The sequence below is a fragment of the Panthera onca genome, chromosome X (genome assembly GCF_046562875.1).
Source record: "Panthera onca isolate mPanOnc1 chromosome X, mPanOnc1 haplotype 2, whole genome shotgun sequence".
Taxonomy (NCBI): Eukaryota; Metazoa; Chordata; class Mammalia; order Carnivora; family Felidae; genus Panthera; species Panthera onca.
The window spans coordinates 98,142,328-98,164,437 of NC_138357.1; the positions used below are offsets into that span (position 1 = coordinate 98,142,328).

General features: G+C 34.8%; 1 protein-coding gene across 1 annotated transcript in view; it reads right to left on the reverse strand.

Moving 5' to 3' along the window:
* The window catches only part of CFAP47 (cilia and flagella associated protein 47), a 544,336-nt gene that overhangs the window by 302,499 nt on the left and 219,727 nt on the right, over nucleotides 1-22,110 (reverse strand). Inside the window, exons 34-35 of the mRNA XM_081794138.1 lie at nucleotides 7,763-7,860; nucleotides 7,106-7,222 (exon numbers count right to left, since the gene is read on the reverse strand). Of these exons, the coding sequence (XP_081650264.1) occupies nucleotides 7,106-7,222; nucleotides 7,763-7,860 (215 nt within the window). The remainder of the gene's footprint in view (nucleotides 1-7,105; nucleotides 7,223-7,762; nucleotides 7,861-22,110) is intronic.

The following is a 22,110-nucleotide window of genomic DNA, read 5'->3' on the forward strand; positions in this document are numbered from 1 at the left end:
TGTATTACTTTAAAACATTTTAAAATGTTACTAGTTGACAATGACACTGAATTGTAAACACAGTAAACAGATTATTGCTGTGAATCAGAAGGGCTTGACCTAGGTGTTAAGAGATGAATTAGATGTGTTCTAAGTATAACAATGACCTCACAGCCTCAAAGCCTCCACAAAAGCTAGTCAGAGGTCATAAAAATATCATGCACTAGAACTACTAATGTGACTAAGACACCATCCCTGATTTAAAGTACCATATATAGCAGAAAAGAAAACTGGGAAGTAGACCAACTACTGAGGTAAAAGAAGGCAAGAGTTTCAAGCAAAAAGTTTAAGGGAGTAGGTAGCCCATGAGATGGCCCTGAAGAATGTTTGGAGTTTATAAAGGTTATGTTTGGTGTGCAGAAAATGATATATTCCATCAGTAAGGCAAAGAACTACAGTGCAGGTGTCTAGGGAAGTAGGGGGTTTCTTTGTTAATGAAGTGTAATTTAAATCATGTGTAAGGTCTAAGGAGGGACAAGTAGCATGTGAAAAGACTAAGGAGCACCAGGGCCACACTGTGCAGGGTGTGGAAGCCAGGGTGAGGGCCTGGATTTCTCAACAAGGAATAACACAGGAGCAACAATTCAGGCAGATGCGGCACGGCAGGGGGTTGGAAAATACTTTTCCCAGAACGTACAAATTGTAATAAGTCAGAAAATGTAATTATATTGATAACCAAGATAAATTAGTGATGGTTGTTGGAACAGATTTGAGATAAAACCCAGAATTGCAAAGGAATAATAGCAGGGGCAATCAACACAGCCTGAATGTACACTGAATACAAAAAGGAGAGTCAGAAGTAGGAGGAAGGATTCTTTGTATCAGATCATGTAGTACCTACAATGTCCTTGGACAATGTGAAGGTGGTAGGAAAGAATTATTCATAACAAAAAAGTATTGAGAATGGTCTAAGGCAAAAATTCAAACACATAAAACACCACAGATAAAGAAGCAATTGTCAATGTACAGGGAGCCCTCTACACTTTCATAAAATGAAGACACACTATGATTTAATCGCATGCATTCAAGTTAGTAACTGAAAATGATCCAGTTGGAAATGCAACTATTGTGGGAGTCAAGGAGACCTAATGCTGTTATGGGGGACTAATGCACTTGACTCTGAAGTTCAGCAGCAATTACCAGCAAATAAAGACAGCTCCTATGATCACCTCCTAGTCCATATCCCCAAATACGTTCTTTTCCCTCTTTGAAAGAAGAGAAGAGTTTGTTCTTTCTTGCTTTGTCAATAATCAGTAAGACTAACCAATAAAAGTTCCTGGGGAGGGGATTATTAGTAAAAACTAAGGGAGGTGACCTACTTCTGCAGGGTAGAAAGCTGTTGGTGACCTTGATTTGAGGAAAACTGAGAAATACACCAAGACTCCAAAGTTTCTCATCCGTATTCTATGGTCTCACATTTCTTCATGAAAGACAACACTGGTCAACAGATGAAGGAAAATTATTTGAGATAGAAACAAACTAAAAAACTAAATACAGAATTTAATTCCCACAAAGTGAAAAATATGGTGCTGCTGGGCCCTTTGGAATGGGCCAGCCTATGAGTGTGATTCAAAGAGGGCTGTCTAGGGTGATGGGAAATGTGTTTGTTGGGGAAAGGGGAAGATTAGTGGCAGAACACTCTAGGCTCAAGTCTCAGGTCAATAAAAGCCTTTTGAACACTTTTTTTTAGTGATTACAGAATCAAATATATAGGTAGCAATATAGAATTATTCCCAAAAATTATCTTTGAAAAATATATAATGGGCTGAAAATGTAATAATTTGGTAATTAAAAAAAATACATTTATCTTAATGGAAAAAATGTTTCATCATTAAGATATTAGACTGAAAAAAAACAGAGAAAAGAACATCCTTACTTTCCTTATAATAAATTCCAATGAACATAATCGAAAGCAATTACACCTTAGCCAATCCCAGGCTTGAAAATCCAAATGTTAAATAAGTTAGGTTTGTTTGAAACAAGATTTTTAGGTGAAATATCTTTCAAAGATATAATCATTACTTTCTCTATACAGGGCTAACCTAGAATAACTTTAACTGTATTGGTTCATTTCCACCCTCCCCCCCAATGATAGTATTTTCCAACTAGCTTCATAAAAGATGAAGAATTAAGCAAAAAAGGTCATAATAGAGAAAAATGCTGGAGGAGAAATCTGGTAAACCTAATTCAAGTCCTGCTACGATACAGTGCCATGATCTTGATTAAATCAATTGGTTTTCCAGGACCTCAGTTTTCTCATCAGTAACAAGAAGAGCTGAGATAATATTGACCTTCATGGTCGATTTAATTTGCTACGACTTTAAGATACTACTAGCTTTCCAACTGGACACCAACCATAACTAGCAGTACCCAGTGACATACTCTAATTCGACAGAAAACACTGTTGACTACCTTCCCAGAAGCAATTTTCTCGTTTCCTTTTCCCTAAGAATCCCAATTTTTGTGCCTGTTTCATTACTTTCATCAAACACTGGGTTAGCCAGAAGCATGAGCTGTAATTACAGTCAATGACATGTAATGGGAAAGATGCTGGAGACCACTGGAAAAGGTTTACCTTATGGAAGAAGAGGTGCTACTCAACCAGCCTCAAGAATAGCTGTATAAAGGTGTTACAGGAGAATTTCAGTAGAAATTTGTGGTTATTAGTGCACATGCCTAAAACAAAGCCAGCAGGCTGAGAAGGGCTGAGCAAAAATGAATCTCTAATAGCTTTACTAAGAAACTATCCTTATAATCTCCTAATGCCTGACTTTAATGTAAAATGTTCAGTTTTTTTTTATTTGTAAAGCACTTTCACTCATTAATTCTGTTACTTAATGCTATAAGCATCCAAGTTGATAAAATCAAACAAAATTTTTAAGAGAAAAGTTAGGATATCTATTCAACATTAGCTCCCATAACTACTCAGTGAATTAGGTATACTACAACTTCTGTTAACTATCGTATTTATTTTTTAGATCCATTTCTCTACATAAGGGACAAAAATTACATTCTACACTGAGTCCAAACAATTCACACCATATTTTTGCTTTAAATATAAAGCTGTCATAAAAGGGAGAATATGTAAATAATTGTTACATTCTAGCTAGCAGGATTCCATAACAGGACACAACATAGCCACAGAAACATAGCCAGCTGATTCCACACTTGCAAAGAACACAATAAATAAGAAACTTAAACAGTAATAAATATGTCCAGTGTTGAATTTAATTTCTCTTAAATGTGAACCAGTGCTAAGCATCAGCATTCATTCACTATGGTTAAGTTAATTTCATATTTTTAAACATTGCTATTTAATGTGGTAGGCAAATCCAGGCTGATAAAAAGTTAAGGAATAGGAACTGGTTGGTAAAAACTTGGTAATTTATCAGTTAGCTGTCAATTTCGCCATTCATCAAATTTTAGACACCTTCTCTATGTTTTTATGTATTAGATACTCACATTTTAAAATATGTTTTGGCTATACAATAAAATAAAACTTTTGAGACAATGTACCTGAGGCAATAAAAAAACAAAGGAGAGAATTACAGGGTATGATGAACTATATTTTCAAAAACAAAAATATTTTCAGTTTCTTGTGAACCCATACCAAATTTTCAAGGGCCACCTTAAACATCAAATGCCCCATGCAACTCTTCTTGGTTCCTGTACCAGAATGATTCCTGTCCCTTTTGATTCCCATATCACATCTCTTCCATGTATATTGTGCATTCACTATCTGTTTTGCATCAGCTCTTTCTCATATACTTGTCACTATTAATACAGCTTTGAAGGCATAACTGTGGTTTAATCATATCTGTACCCTTTGCAGGGTCTATCCAGTGTCTTTTGTGGAGGATATTCAATTTGTTTAATTGACAGAAAATGTAGTATTTTTGTTCTCCCAAACGAAAGTCTTTCATTGCAATTTATCTTTGAAGCTCTCTTATAAAAGAAAGCTCTGGTCAAATCCTACAATACAGTTTCTCTTTACAGCTACACCAATATAAAAGAATGTAAATGTCAGACCTGAAACAAAGTGAGTTTAACATGCAAGTGACTTTAGTACAAGGAAAAGCAAGCTATTATGAAATGTTATTTCTCCAGCAGGTATAAGGAACAACTTTATACCAAGCCATATGTGGGCACTGGCATCATCAATCTCTCTTGCATCATGGAACGGAAAACTCAAGAGTTAGTTGTAATGGTCTTTCTTCTGTGCCCATCTTTTGTGACTGTTAACAAGAACTAGCAAATCTCAAATGTCTCCTATATCAGCTTATTATTTTTAGTTTCCATTTAAATGTCATGAGTAGAGAAAACACTTTTCACCTTGACTAAATGAAATTATATTTTGATTGGTCTGTGTTCCCTATCTCCAGTCCCTCTCCCATCAAGTCCATTCCGACCATAGTTATGAAAGCAATTATCTTTATGCCCATAATACCCCATCGTAAACTTCTGACTTTTTATGCTGACATCCAATATCCCAATATATACCTATATTGATTTTTTCTAATCCCAAAATTCAACTAAGGAATCTATTCACAGAATTTCCTTAATGTATGTCAAATATTCCATTCGACATTCTGTTTATGTTATTTCCTCTGAGTAAACTCCTTCCTCTCTTACCACTACCAATCCAGATCCAATCCACCCTTCAAGAACCCAAATAAGCACTGCCTTCTCCACACAGTCTTTGATGGATCAATCTAGATCATACTGATCTCTTCCTTATCTGAATTCTACACTTTATTTTTTTCATTTTATGACAATTACATGAGTAGAATGTTATTTATCATTTAATATGTATATATCTAGATTATCCAATGACTTTGTATATTCTTCAAAGTAAGAAATCATTTATTATACTATTTTATCACTCTAACAAAGAGCTTAAAAATAGTAAGCATATAATCTTTTTGATTACTGATGAGAACCTGATGTAAAAAGCCAGATGGAATTAGAACTTGGAGATCCAAATGTAGTAATATATATTGCCACTGCGATCTCTACATGAATATTTATTTTAAAACCAAAGTGAAAGTTTTTTTAGCTAAATTAATAAATGATAATGCATCTATATTCAAACAACTTTGCTCCTTTAATTAATTCTTAGAGCTTAAGTAGTGTTACTAAATCACTCAACTTCAGTCTTAGGGTTTAAGAAAACTGGAGCTATCTTTAGAGGTACCTTCTTATCACACACAGCTGGATATACATTAATTATATAGATTTCAAAATATCCAGATTTTTGTGAAGTCATATTTCAAATTCCACATTTCAGCAAGATCTTACAAAATATGAGAACAGGGAGTCAACTAACACTTTCCCAAAGAAAACATATAAATGGCCAATAGGTACATGAGAAGGTGTTCAACATCACTAACCATGAGGGAAATATAAATCAAAACCACAAGGAGATATTACCTCACACCTTTTAAAATAACTATTATCAAAAAAGAGGAGAGGTGTCATCAGGGAAATACAAATCAAAACCACACTCAGATATCACCTCACGCCAGTCAGAGTGGCCAAAACGAACAAATCAGGAGACTATAGATGCTGGAGAGGATGTGGAGAAACGGGAACCCTCTTGCACTGTTGGTGGGAATGCAAACTGGCGCAGCCACTCTGGAAAACAGTGTGGAGGTTCCTCAAAAAATTAAAAATAGACCTACCCTATGACCCAGCAGTAGCACTGCTAGGAATTTACCCAAGGGATACAGGAGTACTGATGCATAGGGGCACTTGTACCCCAATGTTTATAGCAGCACTCTCAACGATAGCCAAATTGTGGAAAGAGCCTAAATGTCCATCAACTGATGAATGGATCAAGAAATTGTGGTTTACATACACAATGGAGTACTACGTGGCAATGAGAAAGAATGAAATATGGCCCTTTGTAGCAACGTGGATGGAACTGGAGAGTGTGATGCTAAGTGAAATAAGCCATACACAGAAAGACAGATACCATATGGTTTCACTCTTATGTGGATCCTGAGAAACTTAACAGAAACCCATGGGGGAGGGGAAGGGAAAAAAAAAGAGGTTAGAGTGGGAGAGAGCCAAAGCATAAGAGACTCTTAAAAACTGAGAACAAACTGAGGGTTGTTGGGGGGTGGGAGGGAGGGGAGGGTAGGTGATGGGCATTGAAGAGGGCATCTTTTGGGATGAGCACTGGGTGTTGTATGGAAACCAATTTGACAATAAATTTCATATATTAAAATATATATATATATATATATATATATATATATATATATATATATATATATATATATAAAGAGAGGTGAAGCAGTGGCAAGGATGTGGAAAAAGGGGAATCTTTGCACACTGTTGATGGAAATGTGCCTTGTTATATAGCCATTATGGAAAACCGTATGGGAGTCCTCTAAAAAATTAAAAACAGACCTACCATATGGTCCAGCAACCTTATTTCTGGATATATATCTAAAGGAAATGAAATCAGCATCTCAGAGATATTTGCACACCCACATTCAATTGCAGCATTATTCACAATATCAAAGATCTGGAACAACCTGTCTGTCGATGGATGAATAGATAAAGAAAATGTGGTATATACTTACAATGGAATAGTCATAAAAAAGAAATCCTGTCATTTGTGACAACATGGATGAAACGGGAGGACATTATGCTCAGTAAAATAAGCCAGACACTGTAAGGCAAGTATTTTTTTTTTTTTATTTCAATTGTATGTGGAATCCAAAAAAGTCAAATCCATGGAACCTGAGAGTAGAATGGTGGTTGCCACCAGAGGGAGATGGGGGAAATGGGGAGATGTTGGATCTTAAGTGTTCTCACCACACACACATACACACACACAAAATGGTAAGTATGTGAGGGGATAGATGTGTTAATTAACTCAATTGTGGTAATCATTTCACATTGTATATTAAATCATCACATTGTACACCTACAAAAATCACATTTTATAAACTAAGAATATACAATTTTTATTTTCCAATCATACGTAATAAGATTAGAAAATAATGTGAAAACAAGAAACTCATACTTATGGACTGTGTGATATAAAGGCACCCACCTGTATGTCAGTGTCAAAGCCAATTTCACGAAGTACATTCACAATGATCAGGCAGTTGTGCAGATACTGTTCAGAACTTTTTGGTTGTGTATACATATTTATAAGATGTGACTCAATCTTGAAAAGACAACAATCAAATCTTTAGTAATAGAATAAAAATTACTGCTTTTTAACTGTTCTCTTTAGTTTAGCAAAGAATCATTTATTTTTTTTTAATTTTTAAAAGATTTTTAAGATTTTTGAGAGAGAGAGAGACAGAGTGCAAGTGGGGGAGGAGGAGAGGGAGAGACAGAGACAGAGACAGAGACAGAATCTGAAACAGACTCCAGGCTCTGAACTATCAGCCCAGAGCCCGATGTAGGGCTTTAACCCATGGACTGTGTTATCATGACTTGAGCTGAAGTCGGATGCTTAAATGACTGAGCCACCTAGGTGCCCCTAGCAAAGAATCGTTTAAATATTAACATCTGGAAATAGATTATCACAATCAAAATAACAGAATAAACAAAAATAGAATACTAGCCATTCATATTCAGGTGTGACTTTTTAAATGTTTAAAAAACATTTAAAAGAATCAGCTTATAGACAATACTTTGAATTTTAATTACTAAGTTCTTTCAAATAATAAATACCATTCTGCATAAAAATGACTCTTACCAAAAATGGACAATAGGCTCCCAATTGTGTTGCAAAAACAAGGCCATCTAAAAGGTCCTGGTCAAAATTTACTATCCATCTCTCAGAGGGAATAACTCCTGTCACAAAAAAGAGAGTAAATATAACATTAGTTTTGCTTTTCTAGAAAGATAACTTATGGTACTGTCTAAATGTATTCTGATCTTATCACTGTATAATGCAGAATATATTTAAAATTGACAGACATTACAGAAAAGAAATGCTTTCAAAATCATTCACACTATGGAGATATTTAGTGGACAGTTCAAACATAAAGGAAAAGAGAACATGTGCCTGGCTTTATTTCTCTGGTTTTCAAGGAATCACAGTCCTTGAGAGATTTTCTTCCAAAGTGACACACAAAAGAAGAGGGAAATAATCTGGAATTTTCTATTCCTTCAAAAGGAAAATGGACTGATGAAAAAAAGAAAAATGGGAAAAGTGGGGGAAAAAAGCATAAGTGCTATCTTATTAAAATTTGAGCAACAGTAAGAAAAATTGCCTTTGCTTGAAAAAGAAAAAAATACTATTTTGCAAATAAAGGCAAAATATAAAACTCAGAAGCTTAATACATGAAATATATCTGTAGGGTTTTATAAGCAACTGAAAACTGGTTTCTTCATTTTTATTTTGTTGTTTTTTATTTTTTAGATATGGAGAGAGAGCTAGCAGGGGAGAGGGGCAGAGGAAGAGAGACAGAGAGAGAGAATCTTAAGCAGGCTCCACATTCAGCATGGAGACCAACGTGGGGCTCAACCCCATGACGCTGGGATCATAACTTGAGCTGAAATCAAGATGCTCAACTGACTGTGCCACTCAGGCACCCCTGGTCCCTTTATTTCTAATTGAAGAACTCTGAAGAATATATTACCATGCAGCAATGGAAGAACATTCCAGTATTTCAACATTAGTCATTCTCTTGAGTACCCTAGCATTCAAATGTTTGATCAATGATCATCAACATGGGGAAGGCGACTCAGAAGGCATGAGGTTTCCTGTAACTCTAAAGTTTAGGTGCCAGTTTCCCTAACTGTTGAAGAAATTAATCCAGATTTGGTAGTATGTGGAAAGGGTTGGAGATTTATGGCTTAAAGAAACCAGAATTTATCTATAAAAGTTAATAGAAGATGGAGGGGTAATGAAAGGAATGGGTCAGTTACAGAGATGACTGCTACACTGAGACTAAAACCAAAGTGAAAATATCTAGATATGTGGTAAATATCTTAAAGATTGTCCTATATTAGGGAGGAAAAAACGGTGACATAAACATCAGAAAGTTTTGCTATGTTGAATGAGACATTGCCTTTTTTCTAAAAAGTTTCCAAAAGGTACTGGACAAACTAGACATTAAAACAAAGAATGTAACAAGAGACAAATAAGGATACTATATAAGAATAAGGGAAGCAATAAAAAAATAAAACAATTGTAAATATTTATGCACCCAACACAAAAGCACCCAAATACATAAAACAGTTTAATAATAAACATAAAGGAATGGATCAATAATACAATAATAGTAAGGGACTTTAGTACCCCACTTATATCAATGAACACATCATTGTGTTACATAGGTTACAAGAGTAGCTCAATATTTGCAAATCAATCAATATGATACATCACATCAATAAGATGAAGGATAAGAACCGTATGATCATTTCAATAAATGCAGAAAAAGCATTTGACAAAGAACAATATCCATTCATGATAAAACCCTTAACAAAACAGGTTTAGAGGAAACATACCTCAACATAATAGAGGCCATCTTTGAAAAACGCACTGCTAACATGATCCTTAAAAGGGAAACACTGAGAAGTTTTCCTCTATGGATGAGAACAAGACAGCTATATCCACTCTCACTACTTCTCTTTTTAAAAAAATGTTTATTTATTTATTTTTGAGGGGAGCACACATGTAGGGGAGGGGCAGAGAGAGAAGGAGAGAGAATCCCAAGCAGGCTCCACACTGTCAGCACAGGGCCTGACACAGGGCTAATTTCAAGAACCATGAGATCAGGACCTGAGATGAAATGAAGAGTTGGATGCTTAACCGAATGAGCCACCCAAGAGCCCCACTCTAACTACTTCTATCCCATAGTACTGTAAGTCCTAGCCACAGCAATCAGACAACAAAAACAAATAAAAAGCATCCACATCAGTAAGGAAGATGTTAAACTTTCACTATTTGCAGATGATATGATACTATATAGAGAAAACCCAAAAGACTCCATGAAAAAAACAGCTAGAATTGATAAATGAATTCAGTTAAGTTGCAGGACATAAAATCAATCTACATAAATATGTTGCATTTCTATACACCAATAATGAAGCAGCAGAAAGAGAAATTAAGGAATCAGCCTTATTTACAAGTACACAAAAACCAGTAAGATACCTATGAAGAAGTCTATCCAAAGAGGTGAAAGGCCTATACTATAAAATAGTGATGAAAGATATTGAAGATGACACTAGGAAATGGAAAGACATTCCATGCTCAAGGATTGGAAGTAAAAATATTATTAAGATGTCTATACTATCCAAAGTAATCTACACATTTAAATCAACCCTAATGAACATACCAACAGCATTGATCACAGCACTAGAAAAAACAATCCTAAAATTTGTATGGAACGACAAAAGACCCCAAACAGCCAAAGCAACCTTGTAAAAGAATAGCACATCTAGAGACATCACAATTCCGGACTTCAAGTTATATTACAAAGCAGTAATGATCAAAACAGTATGGTACGAGCACACACACAAAAAAGATACATATATCAAAAGAACAAAATAGGAAATCCAGAAATAAACCTACAACTGTTTGGTCAAGTAATCTTTGACCAAGCAGCAAAGAACATCTAATGAGAAAAGGATAGTTTCTTCAACAAATGGTGCTGGGAAAACTGGACAGCAGCATGGAAAAGAAAGAAACTGGACTACTTTCTTATACCATACACAAAAATAAATTCAAAATGGATGAAAGACTTTAATGTGAGACCTGAAACCATAAAAACCCTAGAAGAGAACACAGGCAGTAACCTCTTTGACACTGGCCGTAGCAACTTTTTCCTAGATATGTCTCCTGAGGCAAGGGAAACAAAAGCAAAAACAAACTTGGGACTGCATCAAAATAAAAAACTTTCTGCACAGCAAAGGAAAGAATAAACAAAACTAAAAGGCAGCCTACAGAATGGGAGAAAATATGTGCAAATGATAATTGGAAAGGATTAGTATCTAAAATATATAAAGAACATATACAACTCAACACCCAAAAACTAATTCAATTAAAAATGGGCAGAAGACATAATAGATATTTCTCAAAAGAAGACATACAGATGGCCAAAAGACACATGAAAAGATGTTCATCATCACTTACCATGAGGGAAATACAATCAAAATTACAATGAGGTATCACCTTACACCTGTTAGAATGGCTAAAATCACACAACACAAGAAACAGTAGGTGTTGGCGATCGTGTGGAAAAAAAAGACCCCTCGTGCATTATTGGTGGGAACACAAACTGGGGCAGCCACTGTAGAAAACAACATGGAGGTCCCTCAAAAAGTTAAAAATCGGACTACCCTATCATCCAGTAATGGCACTACTGAGTATTTACCCAAAGAATACAAAAACAATAATTCAAAGTGATGCATGCACCCCTACATTTATAGCAGCTTTATTTGCAATAGCCAAGATATGGAAGCAGTCCAAGTGTCCACCAACTGATGAATGTATAAAGAAGATGTGATATATAGAATATTACTCAGCCTAAAAAAAAGAATGAAATATTGCCATTTGCAACAATGTGGATGGAGTTAGTGAGTATTATGCTGAGCAAAATGGGTCAGAGAGGATTGGTTGCCATGTAATTTCATTCATGTGTAGAATGTGAAAAACAAAACAAATGAGCAAAGAGAAAAGAGAGAGAGAGAGAGAGAGAGAGAGAGAGAGAGAGAGAGAGAGAGAAACCAAGAGACAGACTCTTGATTACAGAGAACAAATTGGTGGTTGCTGGGGGAGTGAGGGTGGGGAGGTAGGTTGAGTAGTTGATGGGGATTAAGCAGTGCACTTGTCTTGATGAGCACCAGGTGATGTACTTAGTTGTTGAATCACTATGTTGTACATCTGAAGCTAGTATAGCACTGTATATTAACTAATTGGGATTAAAATTAAGAACTTGAAAAGAAAACAAAAGCAACAAACAAGTATTCCAAATGGCTTAATTCTTAAAGGTCTGAGATGATGTCTTATCTGAAATCAAGGGGAAACACTGGCAGTCTTCACAAATACCCTCAAATTCCTTGACTCTCACTTTCTGTGAAGAAGAAACTATGGTAAGATATGTTCATGATATGTATATTAACTTCACAAAACAAGATTGCTTTACATCTGGAACTGGAAGACAGATTTCCCGGGAGCAACAGATGTCCTAGATACTTCACAAAAACAGTGCCTGGTATGTTTTCATCTGAGATGCTACAACATTAAACAGTTGATCAATTGGAGTTCTATAGCATATTACTGCAAAATCAGTCTATCAAACAAAGATCACTAGAAATTTTCAACTAGTACATAGCAAACAACATTTTCTGTTATATATTTCAAAGTATTTTTTCCTGATAAAAACCTATAAATAACTGTGTATCTGATATAAGATGTGAGGCAAGGTAATGAGTTTAAAATGCTCATTTCTGGTTGACTGAATATTTATAACCTAAATGTGCTTCTCTTAAATGTATATGGACCATCTATGGCTTTTAATAAAAGCAAAGGGTCTCATTTTTTAAAAATTGGAAGCAATTCTAAGTTTAATCTGAAAAAGACAATTTACTAGGCTTTCAAGTTGATAGTGAATCAGTCATGAAGTATTTGATATGGACCATGTCCTCTAAATATCCCAATGTCATCTTGTATCAATATTAGAGAAGAGACAGAAATTCCTCTAAAGGGATTTAACATCTTGTTAAGGATAGATCACACCCATAACAGGAAAACAACTCATGAAAAATCTCCTAACTAGAAGCCAATAAATAGATTACAATATAGCAAAAACTGTTACACTGTTATTTCCAACTCCACCAACTGCAATCAGCACCAAAGGACTCATTATGACCTTCCTCTTTTCCTTATTTCTTTTTTTTTTTAATTTTTAAAGTTAATTTATTTATTTCCAGAGAGACAGAGACAGCACGAGTGGGGGAGGCACAGAGAGAGAGGGAGAGAGAGAATCCTAAGCAGGCTCCATGCTGCCAGCACAGAGCCCAACACAAGGCTCGAACCCATGAAGCAGCAAGATCATGACCTGAGCCAAAACCAGGAGTTGGACGCTTAACCCAATGAGCCACCCAGGCGGCCCCCCTTCCTTATTCCTAACTTCACTCTTCAAGAGTGAAAAACCTGGCTTTTGTTACCGACAACATATTTACTTATTTGTTCAACTCTAGTATAAATATAATTTTGGAATTGCAAACCCGTACTCCTGCAAGAAAGCAGAGTATCATGTGCATGTACAGATCTTTTTGTCTCTAGTTCTAGAGTATGCAGTTGTGATATTGCTTTCAAAAGACAATTTAGTCAGCACCTTTCTTCTCCATTATATTCAACGAGGTTGTCAAACATTTGTAATGCAGCTAGATTCATTTGACACAGTCTGCATTCAATCCTGGATTACTTCTATGTCGTGGCTGATTAAAAAAACAAAAAAAAAAAACTACATGCACTAACATTCATTCTTAGTAGTGTACACTTCTAGGATTTTGACAGATGTGTTGTCACGTATTTACCACATTTCCATACAGAAAAGTTTCATCCCCAAAACTCTCAAGTACATTTTAGGGTCAACTTATTGATACCTACTAAAAAAAGTGAGGTAGGATTTTCACTAGGGTTACATTGAATCTATAGATCAATTTGGCAAAGCCAACAAAAATTATCTTAATATTGTGTCTTCCAGTTCTATGTGCATGGTATATTTCTCTATTTAGTCCTTTTACTTTCCTATTTTTTAACGTTCAGTATATATATTCTGCATATATTTCACTGAATTCATACTTAAGTGTTTTATTACACACACACAGAGAGAGAGAGAGAGAGATACAGTTTTTATTTAAATTCTAGCTAGTTAACATATAATGTAATACTGTTTTCAGGAGTTGAATTTAGCGATTCATCATTTACATATAACACCCAGTGCTTATATTTTTTTATTGCAAATTCCAACTGTTTGCTGCCACTATATAGAAACAATTTATTTTTATATACTGATTATATATCCATCCTACAACCATGGCAAACTGTACTGATTCTAGGAGATTTCTTGTAGATTCTTTGGGATTTTCTACTTGACTGTCATATTGAATTTCAGCCCCTTTCCCAGGGGTAGAGGTGGTTTGCTGTTGGTAGTGTTGTTATTATTATTTTTCATTTCTTTTTTCAGCTCCAGTGAGATTTCACCATGGGTGCATGTGTGGTCCTTCTGCCCATAGATTACTGTTTTTGTTCTATAGGGAACAGAGGCATTGGGTGAATTGCATGCCCTTCCCCCAGGTCTATGCCAAGAGGGATACATTCTCCAGACTCACTCCATAGTCAATTCCCTGAGCAACCAGTGAGGTTTGTGGAGTAAAACCCTGCAAGAAGATGCAGACTCTCCCTAATGCTGGGGCCCCTAGGGACTTCATGCTCTCTCAGGACTGTACTCTTGGTATCTACCAATTCACCAACCATCCTACCTCATCTCTTATCAGTGCCTAGCTGTCTCTACTACAAGTAGACAATTGTTATCATGCCATTTCTTCCTGTAAACACCTCCTCCTTGAACTTTAGGCTACTTTGTTGCCCTACAACCTTAGCTTCCTAAGGGAGCTTAAAACATTTGGGAATTTGGTATTTGTATGTTTTTGGCTGATGTTATGTATATGTTTTTGCTGTTATTTTAAGGATGGAACGAAAGTCTTCCCAGTCTTCTACCTCCCTGAGTAGAAAAACAGTGGCACCTATTTTTCTTCAACCCATTACAACTTCGGAACTGCTTTGTTATTACTTCTTAAGCAGCACTTGGCATGCATTTTTGCTGTTCAAACATGGCTGTCTGTGTGAACAGGATGGCAATAATCCTCCGGAACAGTGTTGAAAAGAAGTAAGAACCACACTTTCTTAATCTGATCCCACACCTGTAGCCTGTCATTCATACACAAGGCTGCTACCACGCCCGTACCACAGCTTACCACAGGTTGAGGTATATCAAGGATTTCTCGGCTTTTTTAGTTTGCTGTTAATTCTGTTGATCTAGGCTATTCTCTCTACTATAATCCAAGATTTTGCTACTCAAAGTGTGCTATGTGAATCAGCAGCAACTTCATGAAATGGAACCTTGTCACAAACGCAGAATTTCAGGCCCCACACAAAAACTCCTAAAACATAAAAAGTTTAGCAAAAACTCCAAGTGAGTTATATTCATATTACCACCTGAGAAGTGTTGGTCTAGGGTTGTTTTTTAGAGAGAGAAGGAGCAAGCTCATCTAGTCCTCCTTTATCAGGAAAGAGAAAATTCAGAAATTTTCTTTTTTAACAGGCAAAGACGTTATTTAAGACTACTGTAAAGGGGGAGAGATATGGAACTCCACAAAGGACTGGAGGGTTTTTTTTAATGTTTATTTTATTTTTGAGAAAGAGACCAAAAGCAGGGGAGGGGCAGACAGTGAGGGAGACACAGGATCTGAAGCAGGCTCCACACTGAGCTGCAAGCCCGACGTGGGACTCAAACTCACAAACCATGAGATCATGACTTGAGCCAAAGTCAGACATCACAACCGACTGAGCCACCCAGGCATCCTCGGAAATTTTTTTAAATGGTAACTCGGAAGTTATATTTCTCCCTGTTTTTATATCATATTACTTCAGATATTCAGAAATACTAAAATAGTTCTAAATAGTGTTATGAATTAGAGATATGACTGTTAAAAATAAAACTGAATCATTTCATGCATTAAAGGTATAAATACACATACTATTTTTATAAACATGATTATTTAAATTATATTTTAGATGATTAAAATAATACAGTTTTATAACAGCTTTATTGATATGTAACTCATATAACATAAATTTCACCCAATTCAAATGTCCTATTCATTAATGTTTAATATATTTACAGAGCTGTATGATCACCACCACTATTTAATTTTAGAACATTTTTATCAATACATAAGGAAATCCCATACCTATTAGCTGTCATTCCCCCTTTCCCTCTTCTCTCTTCCACTGGAAAAACAAAAAACAAAAAACAAAAAACTGACCTATTTTCAGTCACCATGGATTTGCCTGTTCTAAACATATAGATATGGAATCAAAATATGTGCCCTTTTGTGCTATGGCTTCTTTAACTTACCATAATGCTTTTGAGGTTCATCCAAGCTATAGCATGTATCAATGTTTCATTTCTGTTTTTTAATATTTTTTAACATTTATTTATTTTTGAGAGAGAGAGAGTGCCAGCGAGGGAGAGGCAGAGAGGAGGGAGACACAGGCTCCAGACTCTGAGCTATTAGCACAGAGCCTGACACGGGGCTCAAACCCATGAACCATGAGATCATGACCTGAGCCAAAGTTGGATGCTCAACCGACTGAGCCACCCAGGTGCCCCTGTTTGATTTCTTTTTATAGCTGAGTAACATTCCATTATATATATACCACATTTTGTTTATCTATTCATCAGTTTATGGGCATTTGCTTTGCTTCCACTTTTTGGATATCATGAATAATGCTGCTATTAATATTTATATAGGAATTTTTGTGTGAATATATATTTTTTCAATAATTTTGAGTATAAACCAATGAGTGGAAATGCTGAATCAATCTATTTTTTAACACTTTAAGAAATGTTAAACTGTTGAACATTAAACTGTTTTCCATAGCAGTTTGTACCATTTATAATCTTTATAGCAGCATATAAGGTTCCAATTTCTATAAATCTTTCCCAATACTTGTTATAGTGTTTCTTTCCTTTAAAAAAAAAAAAATTAGTCATCTAAGTTGGTGTCAAGTGCTATTTCATTAGGGTTTTGTTTTGCACTTCCCTAATGACTAATGCTATTGAGTGTCTTTTCATGTGCTCGTTGGCCATCTGAGTATCTCCTTTTTTTTTTCTTTTTAATTGGGTTATTCTTTTATTGTTCAGTTGTATTTTTATATATTCTTGGTATAAGTCTCCTGCTGGATATATGATTCCATTGTTGCTGTATCCTTTGAAATGGTCTCTTTTATTTTTCTTTATATTCTATTAATGTGGAGTATCACATTGATTGGAATGTATATATTAAACCGATCTTGCACCTGGGATGAATCTCACCTAGTAATTTTGTTTAATCCTTTTAAAATGCTGTTGGATTCTATTTGCTAGTATTTTTGAGGAGTTTTGTGCTTACATTTATAACAGATAACAGTGCATTTTTAATTACTTTAAAACACTTTAGAAATACAATATAATATGTACTTTAATGCAAAAATCATTTTGCTTCTGAATTATGAAGATATGTGAATGCTAAATAATTATAAGATCAACCACATGAGATTAAGGTAATGTATATAATATTTGGTAGAACTTCCATATTAAGTGCATCATTAAACTAGAAAGAAAATAAAGAATCTCATGTAATAAGCTGATAATTACCATGGACAAAGACTGATTTAAAAAAACAAGAAGTATACTGGGGCATCTAGATGGCTCAGTCAGTTAAACTTCTGACTTCCGCTCAAGTCATGATCTCATGGTTAATGAGTTCAAGCCCCGCATCAGGCTCTCTGCTGTCAGCACAGATCCCTCTTCAGACCCTCTGTGTCTGTCTCTGTCCCTCCCCTGCACTGTCTCTCTTTCTCTCTCAAAAAGAAACTTAAAAAAAATAGAAGTATAATAAATCAATATTGAAAATAAAAAAGAATCACAGCAGTTCCATATGAGAGAACAAATACAATAAACTATGAATAATATTATGCTTATATTCTTGCAATTTAGATGAAATTCATTAATTTCATGTGTTACATAATCTTAATGGAGAGTAGAAAATAAAAATTATCCTATAACAATTAAGGAATTGGCTTAATCATTTAAAATCATCTCACAAAAGAAATAACAGGTCCAGATAGTTTTACCAGTAAATTCTATAAAATTTAAGAAACAAGCAATTCCAATTTTCTAGAAACTCTTTTGAAGTCTACAAGGAGGGAATAGGTTACAATTGTTGATATTTGCATAAAATTAAAACAAAAAACTAAAAAGTACTATAAAATAATTACAAATCTTCACTCATGTAAACTAAAGCAAAAATTTTAAACACAGTAAAACCTTGGTTTGCAAGCATAATTCATTTGAGAAACTTGCTTGTAATCTAAAGCACTTGTATATCAAAGTGAATTTCCAGAACCATTGGCTCACTTGTTACTGTGTGACGTTCAGCCTCACATACTACTTGTATTGCAAGACACTGCTCATTTATCAAGTTAAAATTTATGAGAAATGTTTGCTCGTCTTGCAAAACACTCGCAGAACAAGTTACACAATCCAAGGTTTTACTGTATTAGTAAACTAATCTAGCAAGGTATTAAAAACAGATTAGCTACTGTAACAAAATTGAATTTGTGCCAGCAATGCAGGTTAATTTGCATTTAAAAATCAATTTAACATACTATTGTAAGATAGGTAGGTAGATAGATAGATATACAGTTGACCAATGAACAATATGGGGTTTGGGGCACTAAACCCTGTGCATTGAAAATCTGTATATAACTTTTGACTCCTTCAAAACATAACTACCAATAGCCTAGTACTGACCAGAAGCTTTACTGAAAAAATAAAGAGTCAATTCACCCATATTTTGTATATGTATTATATATTGTATTCTTACGATAAAGTAAGCTAGTAAAAAGAAAATGTGATTAAGAAAATCATAAGGAAGAGAAAATACACTTACAGTACTGCATTTATCAAAAAAAGAATCCACATAGAAGTGGAGTTGCACAGTTCAAAACCATTTGTTCAAGGGTCAACTGTATATAATATATACAATTAAATAGAATACAATTAAATAGTATTCTTTATAAAAATTCCCAGAAAACTGAAAGGATATAAATTCCAGAACATAATCTACAGAGTAATTGTAGAGTGAATACCATAATTAATGATGAAATGTTGAATGTATTCTGCCTAAGTATGAAAAAGATCAGGTACAATATAAAATCATCCAAGTTAATGAAAGGTTAGAAAAAGTCTCTTCATTCTACACTTTTCTTTAAAAACAAAACAAAACAACTCATATCTCACAGTATCTTGTAAATAAAGATTAATTTCTACGATTTTCTTTAAAAAAAAAAAAAGAAAAAAGCCTCTTCATGACTCAGTTTCAACCAATAACTTTAACTTCAAAAAGAATACAAGAAATACCTCACATGCCAAATTTACAAAAGAAATGTTTTTGAGCAGGTTTCATCCTCTTGTACACGCCACCCATTTTGTGAATATAAAAAAGCTTAGAGCCAAACAAAGCAAGTCACTTATAGGGTAGGAGTTATCAGCCTGATCTCCAATTTTCCAAGCTATTTTCTAGACATAACACAATGGAATACTGTCCCTACAGCACAGAGAAAAATAAAGAATAACACTCAAATTTTATTCCCAGTCAAGATGTCAGTCACGTATTTAAAAAAAGAAGATATTTACCCTTAAAAAGAGTTTTTTTAGAAAAACAAAATAATTAAGAAATCCAGCCATCCAATATTTCAATTGAAAAATAAATAAAATTGGAGAATTCAGGTAAAATGACACATAACAGAACACTGACAGAATCGAATATAAGTGTTATAAATAGTGACAATATAGGCATAATGAACATAACAAAATGATGACACTCAGGCAGAAAGGCGAGAGGAAATGAGAGTAAGAATGATCCTACCTGTAATAGCAATGATTTTCGATGCTATGTAAAATCACAATGCATAACAACAAAACCAAAAAATCCTCAGAATTCAGAATGTTACTCATATGTTTCATCTTTTAAATTTGAGACATACTTTAGGAAATAGTATTTCTCTTGGTCAATGAATATTTATGTTACAGGGTACCTCTGCACTATTTCATCTTATTTCCTATTTCTAGATTTGCACACAGTGGAGTTTTTAACCTTCACTGTGCATCAGAACCCCTAAAAAGCTTTTAAAAGCTGCACATGTACAGACAATACCCCAAAGATTCAGTTTCAGTTGTCCTGGCGTGGGGCACCCATTTATTTATTTGTTTGTTTGTTTGTTTGTTTGCCCAGGTGATTACAAAATGGCATCCAGATTTGAAAAACCACTGTTGTGAATGAAAAAGGAAATGAGACATCTCTCTGGACATCAGGAAAGAATCTGCAAGCATTGCACAGATCTCAGCTAAAGAAGAGTTAACATTTTGAACCAGCGGCATCACACAGTGGTACTTAGCATGAGCCTTGGAGGTCAAACTGCTTGGATTCAAATCCCACATTTTCCTAGGGAAATAAATTAACCTCTCTGCTTCAGTTTTCCTGTTAATAGTAATAACAGCTATCTGATCATGTGGCTTGTTTTGACGATTAAATAAACCATTATATGTAAAAATTTTAGTCCTTTAATTGTCATACTACCAAATACTGTGAAAACGAGGAAAGGGAACTTCATTTAATATTGAGTTGGGGAAGCTTTGAAGAGGGAATCAATATATGTACCACACCACTTGCTGCAGCCTACATAACCAGCAGAAAAAGGAAGCATTTTATCTCCTGCTTTTAAGAAAAAGAAGGAAGGTGCCTCTCTGCCCCAGCAATAATGCGCTTTCGCCTGTAACCAAGGGAAACTTCCACAACCTCAAACTCTTTTTCTTCTCCAATGAATTTCTGTTCAAAACAACCCTTCCCAATTTCCTCCTCAACCTAGTAAAAGTTGACCTTACCTTTGTCTCTTCATATTTGCCTACAGTTTGCCACAGTTGGCTTGTCCAGAATTGTCATTCCTCTCCTATTCCCAAACAAACTCATCTGATCCATAACATCATCGGCTATTTTGTTTTTAAGATTGACAATACCAAACATCCCCCTCTCCTGGCTAATATGAGTGATCAGTGCTTCTCTACCAATTACAAGAATTAGCCTCACTATAGTCTTATTCCCTCTAGATAAAATTTATTAAGTTACTCATAGAATTACCACTGCCCCTTATAGCATACAGTCAAGGTGAATCCCTGTTTCCTTGAACCTGTCCCCAATTTACCTAGCCAGTGCACAAATCCCATAATGTCTTCCACGGTATCCTTTATTATGAGATTCCCCATGACTTTCCATAATGTGTGGTCTCTCTCATTGCAATGAGCATTGAAAGGAATTTGTTCAGTTGTGGATGACTTCCTAGTGGTGTCTGGCTAGAAAGCATTGACTGACTAGGTATGAAAATGAAAGACAGAGATAGAATGTTGTCTGGTTGTTGGTGAATTTTTACATCCTCCATTTTCCAGGACACGTGGCTATTGCCTGGGTTTGCCCTGATTTATTGAACCACACTGATAATCCATTGGAAATGGTTTAACTTTCTATTGTCACATTTGTTTGACTGGTTGGCATTTCTCTGAATTTATTGTTGAGCTTCACACTAATCATGACTTCTACACACCGACTGATAGTCACATTCCCAAATAAAACATTCTAGATGTAGCATTAAAATACCAGATTATACCATTTCTATTATCTATGTGCATTTCAAGCTTGCAACGTTGATGATAAATATTTATTGCTAAACATTAAAGGCCTAATTTGGAACTTGTTAAAAAATATAAAGTTCTTTGTAAATAAAAACTATTTTCTGGTTTAATGAAGTTGAACATTAGACACATTTGAAACAACCAATGCATAAAGATTTAAGACCTCAACACTACATTAGGTGTAAGAATAGATAGCATTAAAAGGCCAGTATAATTTGCCAAATGTGTATTGAATACTGTTTACTTTAACAAACTATTCCATGATAAATGAAATCAGGGGCACCTTTAGACTACATAAAATAAAAGATAAATGTTGCCAGCATATTTATAACTCTTTTCTACTAAAAATAATAATAAAAAGAAAACAGTATTTTCCATTCATAAGAACTACAATTGTTACTTCACGAAAAAAAATGTTGAGATAAGCATCAGTTAAATAATAGATACTATTTTGTAGAACAAAGCTCCTTTGAACAGACAGTTCAAAATGTTCCAGTGTCAGGATTTGGTTAAAAGTACAGTCAAATGAAAGTACTTAGTCCTCTCAGAAATTAAACTTTATGTTACAAAACTG